The sequence below is a fragment of the Quercus robur genome, chromosome 12 (assembly GCF_932294415.1).
Source record: "Quercus robur chromosome 12, dhQueRobu3.1, whole genome shotgun sequence".
Classification (NCBI taxonomy): domain Eukaryota; kingdom Viridiplantae; phylum Streptophyta; class Magnoliopsida; order Fagales; family Fagaceae; genus Quercus; species Quercus robur.
This window is the reverse complement of record NC_065545.1, coordinates 13,676,302-13,701,978: the sequence shown is the minus strand read 5'-3', so window position 1 is coordinate 13,701,978 and position 25,677 is coordinate 13,676,302. Positions and strand designations below refer to the sequence as shown.

Here is a 25,677-nt window from a genome sequence, read left to right as displayed (position 1 = left end):
TCGTGGTGGAGATGTGCATTCCGATGGTGGGTTTGGGGATTGTGAGTTTTGTTGATCTGGGTTTGTGGTGTATGTTGATTTTTGGGTTTGTGGTGTATGTTGTATTCCGATGTTGATTTTTGGGTTTGTGGATAAGGATGATGATTGCATGGATCGGGTTGAGTTTGAAGTGAAAACCCAGTTCTCTCTCTCTAAACCCATGGACGAAAACCCAAACTTTCTCTCTCTAAATGATGGCTGAAACCAGTGGTGGCTTTCTCTCAAAACCCATAGGCTAACTAAATCAGCGGCTTCAGATCTGGGGTTAAAGGTGTGTGGGTTGTCGAATTTAAGGTTGTGTGGTTGTTTGTGGTTTGGTTGTGCATGGAGGCCGAAAATCTGGGTTTGAGTTTTGTGTTTTTTGTGTTTGGTTTCAAAGCTTAAGAAAATCTTGTTGAATTTTTGTGTTTTGTAAATTTTTATGGGCATGTCTTTTTATTTTGTAAATCTGAGTGATTTTATGGGTTTGGTTGCTAAGAAAATGCAAGAAAAGAAAAGTAAATTTTTAATTTTTAATTTTCTGGGCAAGCATAGTTGGGGAAGAAAATGAAGAACACATGGTTTTGAGTTCTTCATGTTCTTCCAAAAAAAGAAAAAAATTAATTTAACTAATTTCTTTTTTTTTTTAAATAATTAGGTTAGAAATTTTTATATTATTTTTATCTGGCGTGGCTTGTTTTTAAAATTAAATTGCTGATGTGGCATTTTTAAAAATATAAATAATATTTTTAATATTATTTTAATGAACACGTCAGCATTTACTGTTGGACCGTTTGCCACGTAGGATGATTCTGTTAAATGAGTAACGGCAAGGACCAAAACGGGAAGCGTTTTTCAAAATAGGGATTAAAAGCGGTAAAAATAAAATTTAGGGACTAAAATGGGAATCGCCTGAAAATGTAGGGACTAAAATGTGCTTTTCGCCTTTTTTTTTTTTTTTTTTAAACTTGATTTCAGAGGGCATTATGGTAAAAGTGCTGAGAGAGCATTTTCTCTTTAGGCTTTTCCTCCCAATTTGGGAGGAAAAAATTTGTGGGCCCGGGAGAGAAAATTTTCTCCTAGGTTTTCCTTCCTCTCTATTTTCTCCTAGGTTTTCCTTCCTCTCTATTTTCTCTCATTTGCCAAACAATGGAAAACATTGTTTTCCATTCTATTTTCCGCCCTATATTTTCCATCCTTCCTAAATTCACCCCAACCAAACACAATGTTAAAGAATTTTTTTTTTTATGAGAATGAACGGAGAAAATTGTAAGTAATGGCGTCTAAATTTTTAAAGCTAATAACTTTGTTCTCCATAGTTGGTTTTAATTTCTTATCTAAAACAACAAAACACAGATCAAACCCATAAACCAACACATATCAAACCCAAATCAAACCATAAAGGCATAAACCAACACAAACCCAGTTATCTAGAGTAAACACAACCCAACCACAGCCACTTGACCCAATTTTGAAAATGGAGCCACAACCACCTAAGCTAATCTAAAGAGAGAGGGGAAGATAAATTCAAGAGGTTGAATGAGTTCAAGAAGGAGCTCAACCATGGAGGTCCAGAGAGAGAGAGAGAGAGAGAGAGAGAATAATATAAAATTGTGTGTTGATGAACATTGTCTCTTTTGACAAATTGTGACGCAAGACGGTTTTAGTTGAGTTTAGCTATATGTTTTCTGAGAAGCTAAGTTGTTGAATTTGGTGTGAATGCCCACATTATGTAGAGGAGCTATGCAAGCTCACCCATGATATTTGATTGTATGGTAAAAGGACTGGGAAAGTGCTTTGGTCCTTTCGTGATATGTTTATAGTTTCACAGTTGATGGCCATGGAAACATGCCTTGCTTCAGAGATGCTGATATCAATGTATAAAAATAAAATACACCTACTCTCTTTGGCAGATGGAACTTGGAATGCTTTTGCGCAACTGTCACTTATGGCAAACAAATTCCTATCAAACGCTTACAATGAAATATCAACATATCACTCAAAGTTGAGCAGAGTAAAACATGCCAGTTCAAGAGCAACTGTCAAATGCGAAGATAGAAAAACACTTTGTACATCATCAAATTTATTTTTAAGTATAATCCCTTGACTGATCCAACTGCAATACATTTTTATGTGAAGCAGGTATGGTGGCTTAGTGTTTGATTTTGGGCCTCTTCACAATCATCACCGTGCAGTGGGCATGATGAGCACAGTAGTCACTGACACTGCCTAAAACAGCCCTGCATGAAAATTAAATTGATTGTTAAAACTTCAAAGTTTCATGGATGAGCAACATATTTCCACCAAAAGTTTCCAAGAAGCAAAAAATGAATCATAAGTAGTAAATCGTAACATGTTATTGAATTCTTGCTTGTTACAGTAAACAATAGAAGCACCTGTTTTGATCAAGATCAAATATCAGACTAATGGCAGAAAATAAATAAAAAAGTTCACTCCTTACTTCTTTACAATTTAACAGTTGTAAACCATGACAGCAAAAATAAGAATAAAGGTTTAGAGCAATACCTCTTGATAGCTCCATAGCCATGGCTACCCACAACCAAAATGGATGCATGGTGTTTCTCCACTGCCTCACAAAGAACATTCCTAGCATCTCCTTCCACCACCTCCACTGTCACATCATGCACCTGCATACATTCGGAAACGTTAAAAGAAGTTGCCTGGGCTGGGCTCAAAACTCTTGAGTTTCCATGTGTAAGATACGACAATTTCAGCATAAGATACCAAAACACTGGTATTATGTATGAGTATAATTGCAAGTATATATGTATATGTGTATATATAGATACTTTCAGGGATGAACTCACTATCATAATGTGAGCATTATATGACATTTGATAAACCATCCACCACTATCACATTGCCTCCAGAGTCCTTAACTTTGACATTACAAAATTTACTTAGATGTTGGTCAATGGATTTCTGGTTTTTGTGGGTTTCTTAGGCGAAGTGACAAACAGTGGTATCAGCATTAATATCTTGGATTGAATTGAGTCAATGTGCATCCCTTTCATTTGTGATCAGATTCCTCTGCTATGATCTCTCTGTTTCCTCAACTCCCCTACATTTGTTTTTCATTTTCTATGCCTGGATTTTGTGCACAAATTGACAAGTTGACCATGTACAGTGATTGCGCACGTCCACTCTTTCAGATGACATTCTTTAATTGCTTTCCATTACTTGAATTTTGATCTTTTACTTTTGTGAGAGGGGTTTGAATTAGAAGCTCACTGAGAATCAGTTTTCTACTTGACAACCTAGCTAGTAAATTTTCCAAAGACCCTTACCACCGGGTCAGATTACTAGTCTTAGATTATTCAGCTTAATCAATATATGCATAAAGAAAAAAACAAAACTAAAACTTCATTTATTATTATCATTATTATTTTTTAACTTTTTAAAGCCATTGAATTGTTCAATGATAAAATTTTGAGACCAGCATACGATCAAACGTATCATGTCAGCATTATATAAACATGGTAAAGCAGGTATCCGTAATATTGACTTTTAATATTGTCAAAGTGCTTTGTAACTCATCTGTCACCTCTTAGCGTTTAACGCCAAGATTCAAACCCTTTCATTCCTAATTATCGAGTTAAAAAATTTAAATAAAAAAATTATATTTGAAGATTTTAATAATTCAGGAAAAAAAAGATTAAAATCCCCAAATAAAATTATAAATAAATAAATAAATACCGATTTACTGTGGCAAAATTCCTTGGCCGTTTCAATAATTCGAGCAGCGATCTTCTTCAAATCAGCCTCCACCATCGGTAAAATTTCGGCGGCTCCTAAAAATTATCCATCACAATCAATAACAATTCACTCAAATAACCAAACTTACCCAAAAACAAAAATAATATTCCACGTCTATAAATCCATTTCTAGCTATATAATATCATTTCGAATCATTTTTGTTGTTGGGTATTTGATGAAATAAAATATGAAAAAGATGGAAGTTTTATTTTTTACCAGGTCCGATGAGACCTACGGCGGAGGAAACAGTGGGTTTGGCGTGGACGAGGACGAGCTTGAAAGGATGGTTGGAAGCGTAGGGTGTGAAGAAGTGATCGATAGTCCACGCCAAAGCGTAGGTGCTGTGCTCGCTGTCGTCGATAGCTACCACCATCACTTGCTTTTCTGCTACTGCTTCTGCTTCTGCTGGGCTTGCCATTTTCGAATCTCTCTCTGTTGAATCGAAGAGTGACAATCAGAGCTTTTGTAGTTTCTGGAGTTTATTAGTTTATGGATTTGGAATACTTGGCATTTGGACTTTATAGAAAGAGAGGAGACATAATTGGACGCTTTCTCAGTTTCTCTTAAAGCCGGAAAAAATTGCTAAATAGATTATTTCCATTAAAATATTAGGTGCATGGAATGCGTTCAAACTTATTTAGTTAGTTGGATTTGTTTTGAAGGTCGAGTTTGGCAAACTCACCTTTGGACTGGAAAGTAAATACTATAGCGGCTGTTTTTTAGTGCCTATAGCAACGTTTATAGAAAACGCCACTATAGGTATCCTATAGTGTCGTTTATGACAAACGCCACTAAAAAAAAACGCCACTATAGTGTTTGCTTTCCAGCCCAGAGTCGAGTTTGCCAAACTCAACTTTCAAAAAGAGTCCAACTAACTAAATAAGTTTGAACGCATTCCATGGGCCTAATATTTTGCTGGAAATAGTCTATTCAGCAATTTTTGCCTTGAAAGCCACTGCTAACAGGTAATGAGGAAAACGATGTTGTCGTTTTCTGGTTATCCACGTAACTCATTCGATGTGTTAAATGTATTGTTATTAGCAACGTGATGTGTTATATCATGTTGTATATATTAGAGTGGATGTGGAAGAGGAAGCATAGAATAGGAACACCGAGAACACGAGGGTTACATGGTTCAGCCTTGACGGCCTACATCCATGGAGGAATCCCTTAAGGGTTATATCTTTATTGTATAAGAGTATAGTGCAATAACCTGTGTTACAATAAGTCGTAACAATAGTATATATAGGCGACTAAACCCTAGACTACTAGTACAAGCAGGACTGGGTTTAGGCCTATTACATTGGGCTAACATGTTTAATATATATCTCTAACACCCTCCCTCAAACTCAAGGCGGAAGCTCAATGAATGCTTGAGGTTGGATAAGCATGAGAAGATCACTTGAAGATGCCGTGAAGAATGCCTTTGAATAAACCACAATGAATAATATGCCAATTGACCAATTTCGGAGCTTCAAATGAAGAAACAGAGTCCAAAATCGGAATCTATGCGAAAAATTGAGCAAGATAGGCCTTTTCGAAAATTTTGACTTTTGGTCAAAGGTCAACGCAAAAAGTCAAAGTCAACTGTCTAGGGTCAAAGTCAACGGATACATGGTCCAAGTCGGTTCTGGATTTCTGGGTCGAGTCACAAATTGGGCAGTTGAGCAGCTGACATCATCCTATGACGTGTCGCTGACGTGGCCTAGGGCGTGCGTGGCATGCTGACGTGGAATGATGACGTAACCTGATGACATCAGTATGGGTTTTTCAACGCGTGACGACGTTACTGACACATGGTGTTGAGAGAGATACCCGAGCGGCGCGTGTAGGCGCGTGTGAGGTCGTGTGATCACCAGATTCTTAGGCCAAGTAGATCGGGGGACGACAAGGCCGTATTGGCTTCGCGTGTAGCTGAGATCTAAGTTGGGAGTTAAGAACCTTCGGCGGCGCGTGTGAGAGTTCAGGAGCTGTTATTTGCGTGTGGTGGCGCGTGCGGCTGCCTTTGGAGGTTGGGTTCTTGGGTTTTGGTCGCGATATGCCGTGGAGCACGTCTATCATGTTGGTTTCATCAGGTGAAGGCTTGATATGCACAAACCTGATAGGGAAAGGCACGGATTGCTTGGGCTTGAGGATCTGGACACAGCATTGAGCCATGGTGGCTGCAAGATGCAATGGAGTCTAGATCCAGCAGACATAAATGTGTGACTTCTAATGGTGGTGTGCACGTGAGAATCTTCTTTGCTTGCTAGAGATGTTTGTTTGATGCTAAGAACAAAGTTTAGCTCTGATACCATGTTAAATGTATTATTATTAGCAACGCAATGTGTTATATCATGTTGTATATGTTAGAGTGGATGCGGAAGATGTAGCATAGAATAGGAACACCGAGAACACGAGGGTTACGTGGTTCAGCCTTGACGGCCTACATCCACGGAGGAATCCCTTAAGGGTTACATCTTTATTGTATAAGAGTGTAGTACAATAACCTGTGTTACAATGAGCCATAACAAGAGTATATATAGGCAACTAAACCCTAGACTACTATTACAAGCATGACTGGGCTTGGACCTATTACATTGGGCTAATATGTTTAATATATATCTCTAACACGATGCTTCAAGTTCATGATTCACGTAAGGCGTCAGCTAAATAGAATTAAATACTTATAAAAATATTACAGTCTTTCTATTATGCTTAAGTGGGTTGCAGCTATTGGACTTTTTAAATTCATTACACTTAAAAAAAAATATTACAATTTTTCGATCTGCAACCCATTTAAATTGTAAAGAATTTAGTTTATTTAGCCTCTAATTTAAGACTGATTCAGTGATGTAAAGGATTCCTTGTGAGTTGTGACAATTAAATTCTCAAATTAAGTTGTTTATTATTCTAGCTATAGAAGAATAATATGGTATTGAATTTCTTAACGTATTTTTTAAAAAAATTATAATTATATTTAAAAAGAAGAAGTGGTTTGCTTTGATTTTTTCTAGTAATAGTTGATCAAATATGCTGGCTCATTACCATGAGGGCTATAAAATGATACAATGTTCAAACCCTTTTCTTTGTCTCCTTAAAAGCATGCTTAAGGTCCTTTTTTTTTTTTTTTTTTTAATTGTATGCTTAAGGTCTTTATATATATAAAAGATTTTTTTTTTCTCAAACTAGAATGACACTGAAAACCACTCTCAGATACTCCAAATGAAGTATACATAATTGATATTGGATGTAACTTAAATATAAAAAGAGCAAGTGATTATCTTTAATTTTTGTAATTATGATTGATCAAATCTGCTGGCTCATCATTATATGCATGTAATATTCACAATTGATCATATCCAACAAAAATGACACGAAGGTGAAAAAAAGGGTATCATTATCAAAGTCACTCTCGAAGAAGGAATTAAACAAGAAATAAAAATGTCACCTTCAAAATAAAAAATTAATAATTGTAGAACGATGGGTGGAGAAGAAAATAGTTGAATGCATCTAAACTTTAAAAAGGTCAAAAATTTACACTTAATTAATTGCTTGAGGCAATTTTTTTTTTCCCTATTTTCTAGTTTATATAACTATTCAACCTCCACTAGATGGAGAAATACCACTTTTCATTGAAGGAGGTGCAGAATGCCCTCGATATGCCATCCACTTGGTGTAGATGTTCCTTCCCCCACAATATTGAAATAGAATTGTTCATGTTAGGGGGTTTAGGCCCTAGTTGTGCTAATTAACCAATTAATAAGCTGAGCATGTTAATTAGTCCAACTATAAATGTTCAAGGCTTCGTCAATGTAATCACACATAATATTTCATAAAATAAAAAAATAGCTGAAACACATGAACATGCAATATGATAATGTAGGGAAAACCAATGGAACAACTATTTTTAAGTAAAAATTACTACGAGTCATGAGGGCTTAACCACCAACTCCAAGAAAAGCAAATCCACTATATAAAATCGAAGTTTACAAATAGAATAATTATATTCTAATTTGATACCTTGTATAGAACTCATTGACATTACCCAAAACAGCTCCAAATTCACAGACTCTTCTATAGATTAGTGACTTTTGATCGATCTGAGTTGGTTTCAAAATTCAAGAAACTTCAATTCTTCTTGGGCTTGAATCCTCGGCCTTGTCTTGGACTTGAACCAAACTTCAAACACACTCAAGACTCACTAAACACTTAAAACATGAATACATTTTATCATGACTTGCTAATTTAATCCAATGGACTCAACAATTCATCGACACAAAATTCATTGTAAAAATGGTATAAACTGTCACATCCCAAACCCGATACCCGAATTTGTGAACATGACCGGCATGCTAATATCAAGCTTAAACCTGATATTAACAAGAACCAACTAAACTTTTTCAAAAGCTTTTACAAAAGCTTTACTCTTTCTTTTCATTATTGTTTCTTTACTTAAATGATATAACTTTTCACTTGATATTCAGAGCATCTACACTGTACTCGAAGAATAACATAATCCACCAATTACTCAAATTCTAAATTTCACATAATACATCTCTTAATGTTTTAAAGTACACAACTTTCATCAGATCCTAAAATACACAATACTGCAAAGCTAAACATCAAATTGCTAGTTTGGGATCTATACTTTTAAAGCTAAAACCAACTCCATCCAAAACTTAACTAAGGCTTTCTCTGCTCCAAAAATAAAACATGTTGACTGAAAGAATGGAAGGGGTGAGCTACATAGCTCAGTAAAGGTAAGATACATGAGAATTTAATAAGGATACATGTAAATCAAATCATTTCATTCTATGAATATTTAGATAGAAGAACATTTTTTCATGCATAGTATTTTATACTATTCATAATAATAACTTATACGCTCTTGATAGGAAAATAATTGTTCTCATTTTTCTTATCAGAATAATATTACCAAAACCTTTCGGATTGAACTTCTTTCATTTCTTACAAAGTCACCAAATATGATATTGTTTATTTGAAATCATATACATACATATATATATATATATATATATATTATCATTACAAAATGATCATTTTAACTTAAATAAAATAATTGGTAAACTTGTCTTAAACTAGAGGCATCTTAAAAAATAACAAAACTTTTCTTCATAAACTTCTTCTCATAAAATATTATAATTTTCATAGTCATAAAACTTAACGTTTCATAAAGAACGGATATCTGATAACCTTTTAACATAAACTTGTACTTTCATCTGAAGCTTTATCTTTATAGAACACTAAAACATTTTCATTAGATTCTTTATCTTTAAAGCACAACAAAATTTCTGAAACTCTTATCTTTAAAGAACATCTTTTCTTTTCATCATAAACTTCTTTTCATCATAAACTTCTTTTCATGAGAGTTTTTAACTTTTCATAATGCATTCAAACAACATCATTCTCTCGTGATCAATAAAATAATATAGTTATTCATAACATATTAGTTAATCCATATCTGATAAGTCTGTACTTATTTGGAAGACTTCTAGCACCATTGTGCTAGGCATCCAGCATTCCTCACAATGCCAGGTTTTCCCAAGATCACATCATAATATATGTCTTCAACCATGGGGGTAGATTGGCATATTCCACAAGTTGGCCATTACCAACAAGGGCGGGTACAGTAGAGCTAGTCCCACTTTTAATGGCCAATCAGATAACATTTTCCATAAAAAGCCAGTAATTAACCCCTACTGGCGAAGTTCAAATAACCAAAGGACATAACCCGAATACATTTCATATTATACATTATACTGAAATTCATAGTTTGCATAACATTTCATAATAAAAGCATCTCCATTGTTTTCTTTAAAAATCATGTTCGTGGAATTAGTAATAGCATTAATATGCTTAAATCATATACATAAGGTTTCAAAAACTCTCGAAGATATCTTTGTCTAAAACATGATTATATGTCATACCTCTAATAAAAAATCTTTTAATGCATAATACACTTTAAAATAACCTCATGACTTACCAAATACTCATATAACTTATCCCTTACCTGAAAGCAAAGGAACCGAAAGCCTACAGTTGAAAGAGCTTAGACTTGGGAACTGGTAGCACCTAAACCAAATATCAAAACTTATTACTTACTATCAATTATTTCTTATCATAAACTTACACATTCATCTCAAAACCTATATCTTAGAACTCAGGAAATCTTAATTCCATCTCAAAGAGGTTCCCCAAACACAAGATACATTCATCAAACACCATGATGTACCAAATCATAGAGAAACCATTATTTTAATGTTCATATTCAAATTATGTCAATCAACTTTAAAATCAATTCAAAATGTGTTTGAGATTGGAAGTAATGGTGCATGCATAAACTTACACAAGGTAACATATAGCATGAACAAAACAGCTTCATAAAAACAGCATTTGAATGGTTTAGAACCCCTCATTTGAGTACTAAACCTTGAACCAAGTTATACAAAATTTATCTATGATCCAGACATATCAAAAGATAAGCATATTAAATTATAGCTCAAAACATTCACCTTAACTTTAGAATTAAATCCTCAAAGTCAGAGTTATCATTTACTTTACTGCTCATTTCAGCAGCATATGCCTCATTTGTAAAATACAAATGGGCTATCTAAACACATCCAATCTTCATGAAATTTTACAAAGAAACTCCTCTAGATATCTGGTAAATACCATATCAATTTAAGAGTCAAATCATAAAATCATGATTTACTAAAAATCATACAAGACAATATACTCAAATCTGTCCAAACAGACTTTCATGCAACTTAGAAATTAAACCATTATTTTTATATTGATCCAAATGGTGTGAAAACATTTCCATAACAACTGCATGTGTCTTAGATTTCATAAGAAATATCTCTAGTATCCAAATTCACTGTATACAATTTAATACGTAATTTATCATGCATAAACACAGAATCTGTCACAGTGACAGTTTTGAAACATTTTCTTGTAAAATCATAAAATGATTGCAAATAGTCTCATTATCATATGAGAATTTTTATACACTCATTAGACATGTTAGATAACACTTATATACAGTCATTTAACCATTTATAGCAAAATTAAATACAATAAAAATCCCAGCAGTAACATCAAAAGTACTCATCCTAACTTTTTTCTTACTTCCTTAATCATATACAATCATTAATTAGTAAAAACTCTAATCTACCTTCAATAAATCACCAACATATATATATATATATATATATATATATTTTTATATAAACTTACAAGTTCACGATTTCCTAATTTCACAAACCACAAATACCGTTACTAAAAATTCTTTAAAGAAATCATGGATTCTAAGATGATAGTAGCTAGAACCCTTACCAAGTTTCTGATTCTAATGACTTCACCACTTAATATAGTTTTGTACATACTTAGTATATATTTAAAATAACAATAGTCATTCAATTATTTATAATCTTTACAATTCTTATTCAATGGCATTATAAAATAATAGACTTATTAAATACTCTTATATTAATTTTAGAAAGTAAGTGACTCAAGATAATAATTAATCACTTGAACACATAGGTTAACTATAAAGTTGGGTCGGGGTGTTACATAAACTATAAACATAATGAATGCAAACTTTCAAAGAAAAATATCACAAAGGAGTTGTAAATCTATAAAGAAGAAAATTAAGGGTGCAATTGAATTGAAGAAGGGTAAAATAGAATTGAAGAATGGAAGCAAGTGTGGTTTGAAGAAAACAATTGCACAAACAAGGCAGTGTGATCAAAGCAGAAACCAAAAGAGGCTTAAGGTGTGGTTGAAGAAATTACTTGCAATGTTGAAGAGTTAAGCAAAAGCATGTGAGTTACACGTGTGAGAAAGTAGTTAGTTAGTTAGATGTAGAGTGACACTTGTCCTAATCTTATTGGAGGAGAGTTTTAGGGAATTCTATTAGAGTTTATTAGAGTTTTTCTCGTGCTTTGCTTCTTTTTCTGATCTGTTGCTGCTAGTATAAATAGAGGTTAACGTGTGTAAATTAGTTAGTCTTTGTAATTCACAGAATTTAGCAATAAAATTTTCTCTCTTTCACTCAAAATTTTCTCTTTATTTTCTAGAGCTTTCTTGAACTTTCTATGATTTTCTTTCTTGATTTGAGGCTTCTTGTTTTAGCTTGTGATTTTATCATGGTATCAGAGTGTTCAAGAAGACCAGATCAATTTTTTTTTCTTTTGCTTGAATTCTCTAAATTTCATCTTGTTCTTCTTCAAGCTTCAATGCTCCATTAGTGGCATCCACTGAAGAAGCTTCAAACAATCAATCTTCTTCTACTATGAATGAAGATTCTGTCAATCCATTCTTTCTTAGTAGCAGTGATAACAACACAGTTCAACTAGTGTCTTAGAAGTTGATTGGAGGAAAGAACTATTAATGATCATTTCACTCACTGCTAAACACAAGATTCAATTTATCGATGGCACAATACCAGCACCAGATCCAGATTCACCACAATTCATCTTGTGGACACGATGCAGCATGAAAATTCTAAGTTGGATCATCAATTCAGTCTCAACTGGCATTGGTTCTATCATCATGTATACACATAATGTTAGAGCAATTTGGCTTGATTTGCGTCACAGGTTTTCTCAAAAAAGTGGACCTAGCTAGAATCTTTGAGCTTCAAAAGGAATCTTCCTATCTTGTACAAGGTCAATTCTCTGTGGAGGATTGTTATACAAAGTTCAAGGCTTTGGTTGATGAATAGGCTAACTACCAATCTATTCCTCTCTATAAGTGTCCTTGCACTTGTGGAGCTCAAAGAATCACTTCAGATCTTCATAACCATGATCAAGTAATGAGATTCTTGATGGGATTAAATGATTCCTATTCAGCTATTAGAGGTTAGATTCTGCTATATGAGCCTCTACCTGATATTAACAAGGTTCTTTCCTTGATCTTGCAAGAGGAGAAACAAAGAAGCTTCAAGAATGATGAATTCACTAGTCTTGTCACAGCTCATCCTATTGAAGCCACAGCATTGTATTCCAATGCAAATTCTAGTTCAAAACACAGTCACAGTGGCAAAGGAAATTCCAAGAAGGAAGGACCTATTTGCACCCACTGTGAGAAATCAAGGCATATAGCAGACAAGTGCTATAGGCTACGTAGTTTTCCACTAGGATTTAAGTTCAAAATCAAATCCATGCAAACCAAGTTTGTTGCAATCAAATAGCAGGATTTGGGACTATCAATCCTACTCAAACTGGTGAAGAATCTGTCTTTTCAACTCCACAGTGTCCAATCTCCAAGTCACAATGTGAACAGCTTTTAGCCTTCTTGAATTCACAATCAATTGGTAAAATTACTTAGCACTTGTGAGAGACCGCGCCCCCGGCTTGTTTTATAGGATGTTATTGCCTCTCAAAATGGAGGTTCGACTAGTTACATTTTCCCCTTTAGATTAAGGGTTTTACAATGGAGTCGCCACTTATTTAATTATTGAAAAAAATAAGAAAACCATAATTGAAAAATTCCTCATTTTATTAATTTGAAATTGAATTTACATTAATCATAGGAAAATTACATGGTTTTGGTCCTAGATACAATCTAAGATAAAGTACATGGCTTTGTTTCCTAGTTACTATCTAGAAATTGAAAATTACATGGATAAATATTTGATCTACTAACCCTTGATCTAAGCTCGGAGGCTATGTTACAAGGTGGGAAGGTGTCAGGCACCCACTTTGCCCGGTGAAACCGATCTTCTAGACTATGGTGGCCAACATTCATATCATATCATCCAATATGTCAGTCAATTTACATATTGAATTTAATGTGTGTGCATGTGATAAACCCTAATTCAATTTATTAAGCATTTGATTTGAGATTAAAAAATAAATTCTAGTGAATGTGTGTGGATAGTGACAACCTAGATTCAAGGATTTGAAAGAATTATTAAACAAACATGTTTTTCATATTTTTGATGTGGATTTAAGATTAAATCTAGTGATATGCATGAACATGTGATGAACAACCAAGAACATGTGAAGAACACATAAGAAAAATTAAGAACATTCAAACACATTCAAGGGAATTATCATGCTTTAATCTTAAATTCTTATCATGATAATATAAACAAACAGTTAGGGAAGGGGATTATACCTTCATGCAAGATTCATATGGTGGAGGAGGGGACTCTTGATGAAGGTCTTAAAGGTAGAGGAAAAGAGGAGCTAGGAGAGGGAGAGTGAGTCTCACTCAATACCTTGAGTCTCAGGAAGACCAAGATATGACAAGACTACTCAACTTAACTAGAACTCAAGAGAAGAGAAGAGATTGGGGGTTTTTGTGTCTTGGAATGAAGGAGAAGGGGGTTTATATAGTAGTGATGGAGGAAATATGAATGGAAGGTCATTTAATGAGAAATTGACAAAGAATCATGAACCTAGACCTCATTTTAGCCTTTGGGGAAATCTGGTGCAATAAATGTGGAGATTGATGAGAGTGAAGAGCAAGAAAAGTTCAGTTTTCCCGTAGCTGTTGTAACAACCTGTAGAGCTAATTTTGAAAAATCATATCTACCTCAATTCTGATAGGAATTGTCTCATTCTTGTGCTCAAATTGAAGCGCCGGATGTCTAGTTTCTGGGAAAATTAACCTCATTCACAAATTCAAAATATTCTGAGAGATATCGATGAAATGGTGAGCAGAGGTTATTTGTTAGAAAATGGTTTCAGCACAATTAACATTAATAGGTCCCAAATTAGCTCCCAATTAACATTAAATGACTCTAATCACTCCCCTTTCAGACTTAATTGGTTCCAAATTTACTCTAATTAAAAGATAATTGCACAAATTACTTATTGAATAATTAATGTTTAACTATCTAGTTAATTAGGTGTGTGCAACTCTACTATAAAATGTAATCCTGACCAATCAAATTATGACACATTATCGATCTCAAATTGATTATACTTATAACCAATTGAAATCAATTGTTCATAATCACATATAGTCGGACTCAATTTTTGAGAGTGCATCTCAGCCATTAAAACTTGATTTAATAATAACTTTCAATCTAATGGTTCGATTAAGGTTCATGACTAGTCGATTTGATCGTTACAACATCAAGATCATTTTGGTGAAATGAGATTAAGGATCTAATGACCAGAATCAAGATGCATATTTCCAATGTGAAATTACCCTTTTACCCTCCATGTGATGTTAAAAATGGGTTGCAAAATAGGGTGTCAACAGCATTCAACTTCAACTTCACAGCAACCAGCTAGCTTGACCACTACAGGAGCAAGTACTTCACAGCCTTTGGCATTAAGTGCTTCCACTTCCAGTTATCTCAACAATTTCTCAAGTAAAGCCTTTTGTTCTTCATCCATTACAGTTCCAAATTCAACTATTTTCACTGCTGAAGTAGTAAATAGATCAGCTTTTGATAAAACAAATTGGATCATTGACACAGGGGCTACTGATCATATGGTCCATTTTGTCTTAGTTTTTAGTTCCATCACTTGTGTTTCTAATTCTTTTGTTTACTTACCTAATGGTGAAAAGGTCTTAGTGACTTATTTTGGCACAATACATCTCACTGAAACCTTAATTCTTACTAATGTGTTGTGTGTTCCTTCTTTTACCTTTAACCTCATATCTATTAGTAAATTGAACAAATCACAATATTGTTACCTTGTTTTTCTTAAATCATTTTGCTTCATTCAGGATCTTGCTCTCTGGAGCACGATTGGCTTGGGTAGAGAGCAAAATGGATTGTATCTGCTGGATAACAAGTACATGGATTTGTCTTCTATCCCAACCTCTACTCACTATCATTTAGTTTCTATTCATTCTAATCTTTGACATTTTAGACGAGGGCACCCTTCAAGTGGTAAACTTGAGCTTGTAAATAAGATTGTGTCTTTTGTACAGTGTAATAAGACTGCCATTGTGACATTTGTCCAATAGCAAAGCAAAAGAGATTGCCTTTCTCTTCTAGCACTCATGTTTCTAATTTACCTGTTGATCTAATTCATTGTGATTTATGGGGTCCTTTTTCCACTCTTACTGTCGATGGATACAAGTATTTTCTTACTATTATTGATGATTTCTCTAAATGTACCTGGATTTATTTGATGAAAACTAAATCAGAAACTCAGGTTCTATTGCCACAATTTTATGCTTCTGTTAAAACTCAGTTTAATAAGAAAATAAAGTGCATAAGAACAAACAATGGCACTGAGTTTCTGCTAAGAGATTTTTTTAAATCCAATGGCATAATGCACCACTTGAGTTGTGTTGAAACCTCTCAACAAAATTCAATTGTAAAGTGAAAGCATCAACACATTTTAAATGAGGCTAGAGCACTTAAATTCTAATAAAATATTCCTTTAGAATTTTGGAGAGATTGTGTGCTCATAGCTGTTTACCTTATCAATGAGTTACCTTTTTCTGTTCTTGCAAATGAGACACCCTATGAAGTTTTTTTTTTTGGACAGTTACCTTGTTTTTCACACCTTAGGGTTTTAGGATGTCATTGTTATGCATCTACACTTGCACACAACAGGCATAAGTTTTTACCTAGAGCCACTAAATGTGTGTTTCTAGGTTATCCTTTCGGTGTTAAAGGTTATAAACTAATGGATCTTGCTACACATTCAGTATTCATCTCAAGAGATGTGCACTTTTATAAGTCCATATTCCCTTTTCAATCTCATGTTCTTCCTCAGAACCTTGATCCTTTTGATTCTGATCCTTTGACAGATGTGCTTCCTTCCTCTAAAACTAATCCATTATCACACCTATCTCCTTAGATTTTATTTCCTCACCTACTTTTTCTAATGAGCATCTTCCCATTACTGTTAGTGATTTTACAGTAGATACTACTGCTACTATAGAATGTGTTCCTCTAGATGCTTCTGTTAATGATGTTACTTCACCATCTCCTGCACTTGATTCACCCATTGATCCACCTCCTCCGGTTACTTCTATACCTCCCACACAACTTAGAAAATCCACTAGGGTCCATAAACTACCTTTTTACTTGCAGGACTATTCTTGTTCTTTGCTTGCCACTAAACCACCTTCAAGTAGTCTTTATGATATTACATAGCACCATTCTTATGCTAACCTTAGCACTTCCCATCCAGCTTTTGCTCTTGCTACTAGTGTCGAAGTTGAACCTGAGTTTTACCATCAGGCTGTGCTTTCAAAGGCTTGGCAGGAAGCAATGGATAAGGAGATTTCTGCTTTGGAGCTCAATCATGCTTGGGATGTTGTTCCTTTACCCGCTGGTAAGGCTCCAATTGCGTGTAAAATGGGTTTATAGGATAAAATATAACCTAGATGGTTCAGTGGAGAGGTACAAAGCTAGATTAGTGGCTAAAGGGTATACTCAGCAAGAGGGGCTGGATTACTCTGAAACCTTTCCTCCAGTTGCTAAATCAGTCTCGGTTAGGGTGTTGTTATGCATTGCTGCTATCAAAGGTTGGCCTTTGTATCAGTTAGACGTTAACAATGCCTTCCTTCATGGTGATTTAGATGAGGAAGTGTATATGTCTTTACCCTAGGGATTTCACAACAAGAGGGGCTACTCTAATGCTACTACTAGACCTCTTGTATGCAGGTTAAGGAAGTTTCTTTATGACTAGAAGCAAGCAAGCAGGCAGTGGCATGCCAAATTGTCAACAATAATCACTGAGTTAGGATTTGTGCAGTCCAAATCTAAGTATGCTCTTTTTGTACACTCAAAGGGTTCTTGTTTCACAGTTCTTTTAGTGTATGTTGATGACATATTGATAATTGGAAATGATTCACAATGTGTAGCTAATTTGAAGAAGCTTTTGGATACCAAATTTGGGATAAAAGACTTAGGAGCCTTGAAGTATTTCTTGGATTTAGAAGTGGCCAGAAATGAGAAAGGTATAAGTCTTAATCAAAGAAAGTATGTATTAAAAGTGCTGTCAGATTCAGGAATGTTAGGTTGCAAGCCCATGAGAACACCTATGGAACAACATCTAAGATTGTCCAAGGATGAGGGTGAGTTAATTGATGATCCTTCACAATGTAGGAGGTTAATTGGAAGGTTGATGTACCTAACCTTGACCAGACCTGACATCTGTTATGCTGTGAACAGATTGAGTCAATTCTTGAACAAGCCTAGATAGCCTCACATGTTGGTAGCAGTCAGGGTTTTGCAATACATTAAGGGTACTCTAGAGCAAGGTTTGTTTTTCTCAGCAAAATTAGATTTCAAGTTGAAAGCATTTTGTGAAGCAAATTGGGCTGGTTGCCATGATACTAGAAAGTCATTAACAGGGTATTGTGTATTTCTTGGAGAAAATTTGATTTCTTGGAGATCAAAAAAACAAAATACTGTGTCTAGACCTTCAACTGGGGCTAAATGCAGGTCAATGGCTTCAACTTGCTGTTAAATTACTTGGTTTTTCTACTTGCTTGAAGATTTTAGAATTGGGCATTCAAAAGTTGCACTTCTCTATTGTGAGAACAAGGTAGCTTTACACATAGCTGCAAATCCTGTGTTCCATGAGAGGACTAAACATATTGAAGTGGATTGCCACTTGATTAGGGAGTAGATACAGGCAGGTATAATCAAAACTTTTCATGTGAGAACTAATTTGCAACTGGCTAATGTATTCACTAAAGCACTTGGTGTACGTGTCTTCACGGACCTAATAAGTAGGCTAGGCTTGATCAACATTTTCAATACCAGCATTACTTATCCAAAGTTACTTCAAGACACAGAAGTTATTTTTACAGCAGAAGCAGCTTTGGTCTTGAGGGGGGCTATTAAGAAGAAGATTAAGGGTGCAATTGAATTGAAGAAGGGTAAAACATAATTGTAGAATGGAAGCAAGTGCGGTTTGAAGAAAACAGTTACACAAACAAGGCAGTGTGATCAAAGTAGAAACTAGAAGAGGCTTAAGGTGTGGTTGAATAAATTACTTGCAATGTTGAAGAGTTAAGCAAAAGCATGTGAGTTACACGAGTGAGAGAGAAGTTAGTTAGTTAGTTAGATGTAAAGTGACACTTGTCCCAATCTTATTGGAGGAGAGTTTTGGGGAATTCTGTTAGAGTTTTTCCTGTGCTTTTGCTCCTCTTTCTAATCTATAACTGCTAGTATAAATAGAGGCTATTATGTCTAAATTAGTTAGTCTTTGTAATTCACAGAATTTAGCAATAAAAGTTTCTCTCTTTCACTCAAAATTTTCTCTTTGTTTTCTAGAGCTTTCTTGAACTTTCTGTGATTTTCTTTTTTGATTTGAGGCTTCTTGTTTTAGCTTGTGATTTTAACAAAATCCACAAATGGAGATTTGTTTTTTCTTTGGGCTGCCTTGAAAAATGCATAATTAAAAACTTTTAATTTTTTCAAAGAACTTAAGAAGTTAATGTGGGTGGGTGAGAGGACGAACTTGTGTCAACTTTAATAGTTCCCAGCGTAACGATTTATCTAGATGCCATTACAAAAGTTTTTTTTTTTTTTCAAGTAGCCATTGATTTTTATCAAAAGTCACCTTAACAAGTCCTACAATAGTCTTAGAAGCAATATAGCTTTCCACTTATTCTATTAAATACAAAATTCTTTTTAATCTCATGCAACTCTTAGGGTCCGTTTGGTTGGAGGAGTGGAAAAGTGGGAGGATGGAAAATTAGTGGAATGATGGAAAAGTAAATATTTAGTTTTCCCTCGTGTGTGTTTGGTTGGAGGGATGGAAAAGTGGGAGGGTAGAAAACTCTTTTGTTTGGTTGAAAAGAAAAGTGAGAGGATAGAAAATGTAATTTATATAAATTGATTATTATACCCTTGTTACATAATAGGTAAGAAATAGATTTATTTGTACTCATTAAATAATATAAAATTTACCAACAATTATATTTTTCAATGAGAAGTGTTACGTCCACAACATTTTTCGCAATACTTTCACAATAAATTATATGTGGTAAGTTATTACTGATTTTAATTTGAACATATCACTTAAATATTTTTTTCATCCATATTAGTTAGTAACAACCTACCACTTAAGAATTATTGTAAAAATATTGTAGTAGCATTTCTTAATTTCTTATCCTTTATTTTATTTTTCCCTTATCTCTTTTTTTCATCCCCACTTTCCTTTTCTTTTCTTTTCTTTTTTTTCCCTCTTTTTTTCTCCTCCACACCTTTCCCTTGTCTCTATCTTCACTTTTCTTTTCTTTTCTTTTTCTTTTTATCTTCACTTGTCTGGAGCTTTTCCTCTTATCTTCACTTTTCTTTTTTCTTTTCTTCTCCTTTTCTTCTCTAGCACTTCGTCTGGAGCGCTATCTTCAATCTTCACTTTTCTTTTTTCTTTTCTTCTCTAGCACTACGTCTACTCCAGAGCATTCAAGAAGCACCACTGCATGTCCTCTTCCCACCGAGCCTCAAATGGGTCAGTTTTGCTCTTTTTTTTTTTTTTTTTATTTGTTTTAAAATTTTAATTTGAGTTTGTATTTTGATTGAGAGCTCCATCAATTTTGTGCTTCACCGTTGTGCACTGTTTTTTTTTTTTTACTTGATTCCAGAGGGCATTATGGTAAAAGTGTCGGGAGAGCATTTTCTCTTCAGGCTTTTCCTCCCGATTTTGGAGGAAAAAATTTGTGGGCCCGGTAGAGAATTTTCTCCCGGGTTTTCCTTCCTCTCTATTTTCTCTCGTTTGCCAAACAATGAAAAACACTGTTTTCCACTCTATTTTCCTCCCTATGTTTTCCATCCTTCCTAAATTCACCCCAACCAAATCTAGTGTTAAAGAATTTTTTTATGAGAATGAATGGAGAAAATTGTAAGTAATGGCGTCTAAATTTTTAAAGCTAATAACTTTGTTCTCCATATTTGGTTTTAATTTCTTATCTAAAACAACAAAACACATATCAAACCCAAATCAAACCATAAAGGCATAAACCAACACAAACCCAGTGATCTAGAGCAAACACAACCCAACCACAGCCACTTGACCCAATTTTGAAAATGGAGCCACAACCACCTGTGCTAATCTAAAGAGAGAGGGGAAGATAAGTTCAAGAGGGTGAATGAGTTCAAGAAGGAGCCCAACCAGGGAGGTCTATAGAGAGAGAATAATATAACATTGTGTGTTGCTGAACATTGTCTTTTTTGACAAATTGTGATGCAAGACGGTTTTAGTTGAGTTTAGCTATATGTTTTCTGAGAAGCTAAGTTGTTGAATTTGGTGTGAATGCCCACATTATGTAGAGGAGCTATGCTAGCTCACCCATGATATTTGATTGTATGGTAAAAGGACTGGGAAAGTGCTTTGGTCCTTTCGTGATATGTTTATAGTTTCACAGTTGATGGCCGTGGAAACATGCCTTGCTTCAGAGATGCTGTTATCAATGTATAAAAATAAAATACACCTACTCTCTTTGGCAGTTGGAACTTGGAATGCTTTTGTGCAACTGTCACTTATGCGAAACAAATTCCTATCAAACGCTTACAATGAAATATCAACATATCATTCAAAGTTGAGCAGAGTAAAACATGCCAGTTCAAGAGCAACTGTCAAATGCGAAGATAGAAAAACACTTTGTACATCATCAAATTTATTTTTAAGTATAATCCCTTGACTGATCCAACTGCAATGCATTTTTATGTGAAGCAGGTATGGTGGCTTAGTGTTTGATTTTGGGCCTCTTCACAATCATCACCGTGCAGTGGGCATGATGAGCACAGTAGTCACTGACACTGCCTAAAACAGCCCTGCATGAAAATTAAATTGATTGTTAAAACTTCAAAGTTTCATGGATGAGCAACATATTTCCACCAAAAGTTTCCAAGAAACAAAAAATGAATCATAAGTAGTAAATCGTAACATGTTATTGAATTCTTGCTTGTTACAGTTAACAATAGAAGCACCTGTTTTGATCAAGATCAAATATCAGACTAATGGCAGAAAATAAAGAAAAAAGTTCACTGCTATGACAGCAAAAATTTAACAGAAAAAACTTCTTTACAATTTAACAGTTGTAAACCATAACAGCAAAAATAAGAATAAAGGTTTAGAGCAATACCTCTTGATAGCTCCATAGCCATGACTACCCACAACCAAAATGGATGCATGGTGTTTCTCCACTGCCTCGCAAAGAACATTCCTAGCATCTCCTTCCACCACCTCCACTTTCACATCATGCACCTGCATACATTTGGAAACGTTAAAAGAAGTTGCCTGGGCTGGGCTCAAAACTCTTGAGTTTCCATGTGTAAGATATGACAATTTCAGAATAAGATACCAAAACACTGTTATTATGTATGAGTATACTTGCAAGTATATATGTACATGTGTATATATAGATACTTTCAGGGATGAACTCACTATCATAATGTGAGCATTATATGCCATTTGATAAACCATCCACCACTATCACATTGCCTCCAGAGTGCTTTACTTTGAAATTACAAAATTTACTTAGATGTTGGTCAATGGATTTCTGGTTTTTGTGGGTTTCTTAGGCGAAGTGACAAACAGTGGTATCAGCATTAATATCTTGGATTGAATTGAGTCAATGTGCATCCCTTTCATTTGTGATCAGATTCCTCTGCTATGATCTCTCTGTTTCCTCAACTCCCTAAGCTACATTTGTTTTTCATTTTCTATGCCTGGATTTTGTGCACAAATTGACAAGTTGACCATGTACAGTGATTGCGCACATCCACTCTTTCAGATGACATTCTTTAATTGCTTTCCATCAGTGGCGACTCCAGGATTTTTGTCTAGGGTGTTCCTATTCCACTTTGAAAAAATTTCGAGTTATTTCAGTCTATTTCGGGTGTTTTGGTAAATACAAACCGAAATTCAAGATTTGGCCTTAAAAAAAAATTCTTAAAACCAAAACAAATTTGTATTCTGTACAACGAAAAACCTCAAAAAGAAAAAAATGAAAAGAAAAGAAATGAACAAAGGTACATGTACAATAAACTATAAGTTCATTTGAAATATTAATAAAATTATTAATTATTATTGTTTAGTTGTTTCATAAATTTGTTTGTCTTTTATAAACTATAATTTGTTGTATCGTTGTTTCATTAATTATTAAATTATTAATTATTGTTTAGCCTAATATAATTTAATTTGTTTGTCTTTTATAATGTATTAGTTAATTAAATTATTAATTATTGGTCAATACTGGTGAACCGTTTTGGGTTTACCGCTATTTTTTACTATTTTATACAATATACAAAGTTATATTTCTAATAACTCAATATATCACTTTGGCAACTTTTTATATTTTTTGGTGGAGTTAAAGTATTAGCAGCAATGAAGAATGCATTTTACAATAGTTGAGCCATAGCTAACATTTTTTAAAATTTTATTTTAAAAATTATAATAAGTTACTAAAACAAATATTAATATTTTTTTTTACTCATTCTTTTTTCACCTCCACACATCTTGCTTACAGTTGTAGCCCATTAGTCTTTCATTATAAGTTTATTTATTTATTTTTTTTCAATCTTTTTTTCACCTCCACACGTTTTGCTTTGAAGTCTTGTCACTTGGTTCTTGACTGACTACTTTTCCACTTTCAAGTGAGTGTACCAAAACTAAAGGGAGAGACAGACACGTTGAGAAATAAATGAAGAAGATGAAGGGGCTGTAAAAACAGAGGCCGGTGAAACAAAGAAAAATAAGAAGAAATGCGTAGCAGAGACAAATACGAAGAAGAGGATGAAAAACCGACGTAAGAGTGAGGAAACACAGAATATTTTTTCAATCTTTTTTTTTTTTTTCAGATTCTCTGTTACAATTTTTTCTTTTTTAGATTTTAATTCAAAATTTGTTTGGCATAAAAATTTTAAGGGTGTTCCTGATAGGACTTGAGGGTGTTCCTATTTTTTCTTTAAGGGTAAACAAATAAAAAAATTTAAATTATTATATATAATTTTTTTTTTTTTTTTTTTTTTTAAGTCAGGGTGTTCCTGGGAACACCCTGCACTCTGAGTGGCGCCGCCACTGCTTTCCATTACTTGAATTTTGATCTTTTACTTTTGTGAGAGGGGTTTGAATTAGAAGCTCATTGAGAATCAGTTTTCTACTTGTCAACCTAGCTAGTAAATTTTCCAAAGACCCTTACCACCGGGTCAGATTCCTTGTCTTAGATTATTCAGCTTAATCAATATATGCATAAAGAAAAAAGCAAAACTAAAACTTCATTATTTATTGTTATTATTATTATTTAACTTTTTAAAGCCTTTGATGTTCAATGATAAAATTTTAAGACCAGCATATGATCAAACGTATCATGTCAGCATTATATAAACATGGTAAAGAGGTATCCGTAATATTGACTTTTAATATTGTAAAAGAGCTTTGTAACTCAACTGTCACTTCTTAGCATTTGACGCCATGATTCAAATCCTTTCATCCCCAATTATCAAGTTAAAAAATTAAGAAAAAAAAAACTATATTTGAAACATTTAATAATTCAGGAAAAAAAAGATTAAAATCCTAAAATAAAATTAAAAATAAATAAATACCGATTTACTGTGGCAAAATCCCTTGGCCGTTTCAATAATTCGAGCAGCGATCTTCTTCAAATCAGCCTCCACCATCGGTAAAACTTCGGCGGCCCCTAAAAATTATCCATCATAACAATTCACTCAAATAAACCAAACTTACCCCAAAACAAAAATAATATTCCACTTCTATATAGTATCATTTCGAATCATTTTTGTTGTTGGGTATTTGATGAAATAAAATATGAAAAAGATGGAAGTTTTATTTTTTACCAGGTCCGGCGAGACCTACGACGGAGGAAGCAGTGGGTTTGGCGTGGACGAGGACGAGCTTGAAAGGATGGTTGGAGGCGTAGGGTGTGAAGAAGTGATCCAGAGTCCACTCCAAAGCGTAGGTGCTGTGCTCACTGTCGTCGATAGCTACCACCATCACTTGCTTTTCTGCTACTGCTTCTGCTTCTGCTTCTGCTGGGCTTGCCATTTTCGAATCTCTCTCTGTTGAATCGAAGAGTGACAATCAGAGCTTTTGTTGTTTCTAGAGTTTATTAGTTTATGGATTTGGAATACTTGGCATTTGGACTTTATAGAAAGAGAGGAGACATAATTGGACGCTTTCTCAGTTTCTCTGAAAGCCACTGCTGACAGGTAATGAGGAAAACGACGTTGTCGTTTTCTGGTTATCCACGTAACTCATTCGATGCTTCAAGTTCATGATTGCCGTAAGGCGTAAGCTAAGTGCTATGAAAATTCGGGTGATGATTGGGTTAGGTTCCAGTAATAATACTGGACGGTTGAGATTATAACATATGTAAACATATCATTATTTTAACGTTCCAGTATACTACATCCACTGTACCTAACTCTCACCTGACAAGTTTTATTGCTTTTTCTCAAAGGATTTTGCCAGCTCAGCTTCCAATCAGTCCCCTATACTAGAAAACGCAAACTGCGTGCCCGCTGTTTGTCGTGTTTAAACACTAGTGTTCAAAAATAAAAACACGTGTTTGGCAACATATTTGTGTTTAGTGTTACTTGAAAATTGTTGTTGAAAATATAGTTTTTAAATGATATTTTTTGAAATCACCCGTGGCCTCTTTTTAAACAACAAACAACATTTTTTTGATAGGAAGTGGCAATACCGTAAATACCTTCAAACACTATGGGGACCACTTGATGTGACATATCCGTGTCAGTTCTCCTCCTCTCATCAGACCATCTGCCCTCATCAAATAGAAAATTTTATTTTGTATAGGATAGATGTTAGCCTTTTTTTTAATCAAACACACGCATACTAAACAAATATTTATATTTTTCGAACACAGAAATATGTTATTTAAAATATGATACCAAACACTTTTTTTTTTTTTGTTTTATAAACAATAAAACATGTTTTTCAACAACACTTTTTAAAC

The 25,677-nt window shown here is 34.2% G+C and overlaps 3 protein-coding genes and 1 long non-coding RNA gene across 4 annotated transcripts in view; 1 reads left to right on the top strand and 3 right to left on the bottom strand.

Annotated features, from left to right (window-relative positions):
- Positions 1-24,850, bottom strand: part of LOC126710629 (universal stress protein PHOS34-like) — a 54,375-nt gene extending 29,525 nt beyond the window's left edge. The window contains exon 1 of the mRNA XM_050411195.1: positions 24,736-24,850. Coding sequence (XP_050267152.1) covers positions 24,736-24,746 — 11 coding nt within the window. The 5' untranslated portion in view covers positions 24,747-24,850. The remainder of the gene's footprint in view (positions 1-24,735) is intronic.
- LOC126710626 (universal stress protein PHOS34-like) lies at positions 1,993-24,802 on the bottom strand. The gene is made up of 5 exons (XM_050411191.1): positions 24,718-24,802; positions 4,012-4,202; positions 3,736-3,830; positions 2,545-2,666; positions 1,993-2,258 (listed from the first exon to the last, which is right to left on the bottom strand). The coding sequence occupies exons 1-5, from the start codon at positions 24,744-24,746 to the stop codon at positions 2,171-2,173; spliced, it is 525 nt and encodes a 174-aa protein (XP_050267148.1). The 5' UTR covers positions 24,747-24,802; the 3' UTR covers positions 1,993-2,170.
- Positions 19,914-21,078, top strand: LOC126710631 (uncharacterized). Its single transcript, XR_007649702.1, has 2 exons — positions 19,914-20,192; positions 20,326-21,078. It is a non-coding gene; the product is annotated as an uncharacterized LOC126710631 (long non-coding RNA).
- On the bottom strand, positions 21,249-24,764 carry LOC126710628 (universal stress protein PHOS34-like). The gene is made up of 4 exons (XM_050411193.1): positions 24,539-24,764; positions 24,287-24,381; positions 21,826-21,947; positions 21,249-21,514 (listed from the first exon to the last, which is right to left on the bottom strand). Exons 1-4 carry the CDS (start codon positions 24,744-24,746, stop codon positions 21,427-21,429), a joined length of 513 nt encoding a protein of 170 aa, XP_050267150.1. The 5' UTR covers positions 24,747-24,764; the 3' UTR covers positions 21,249-21,426.
- Positions 24,851-25,677: the final 827 nt, after the last annotated feature.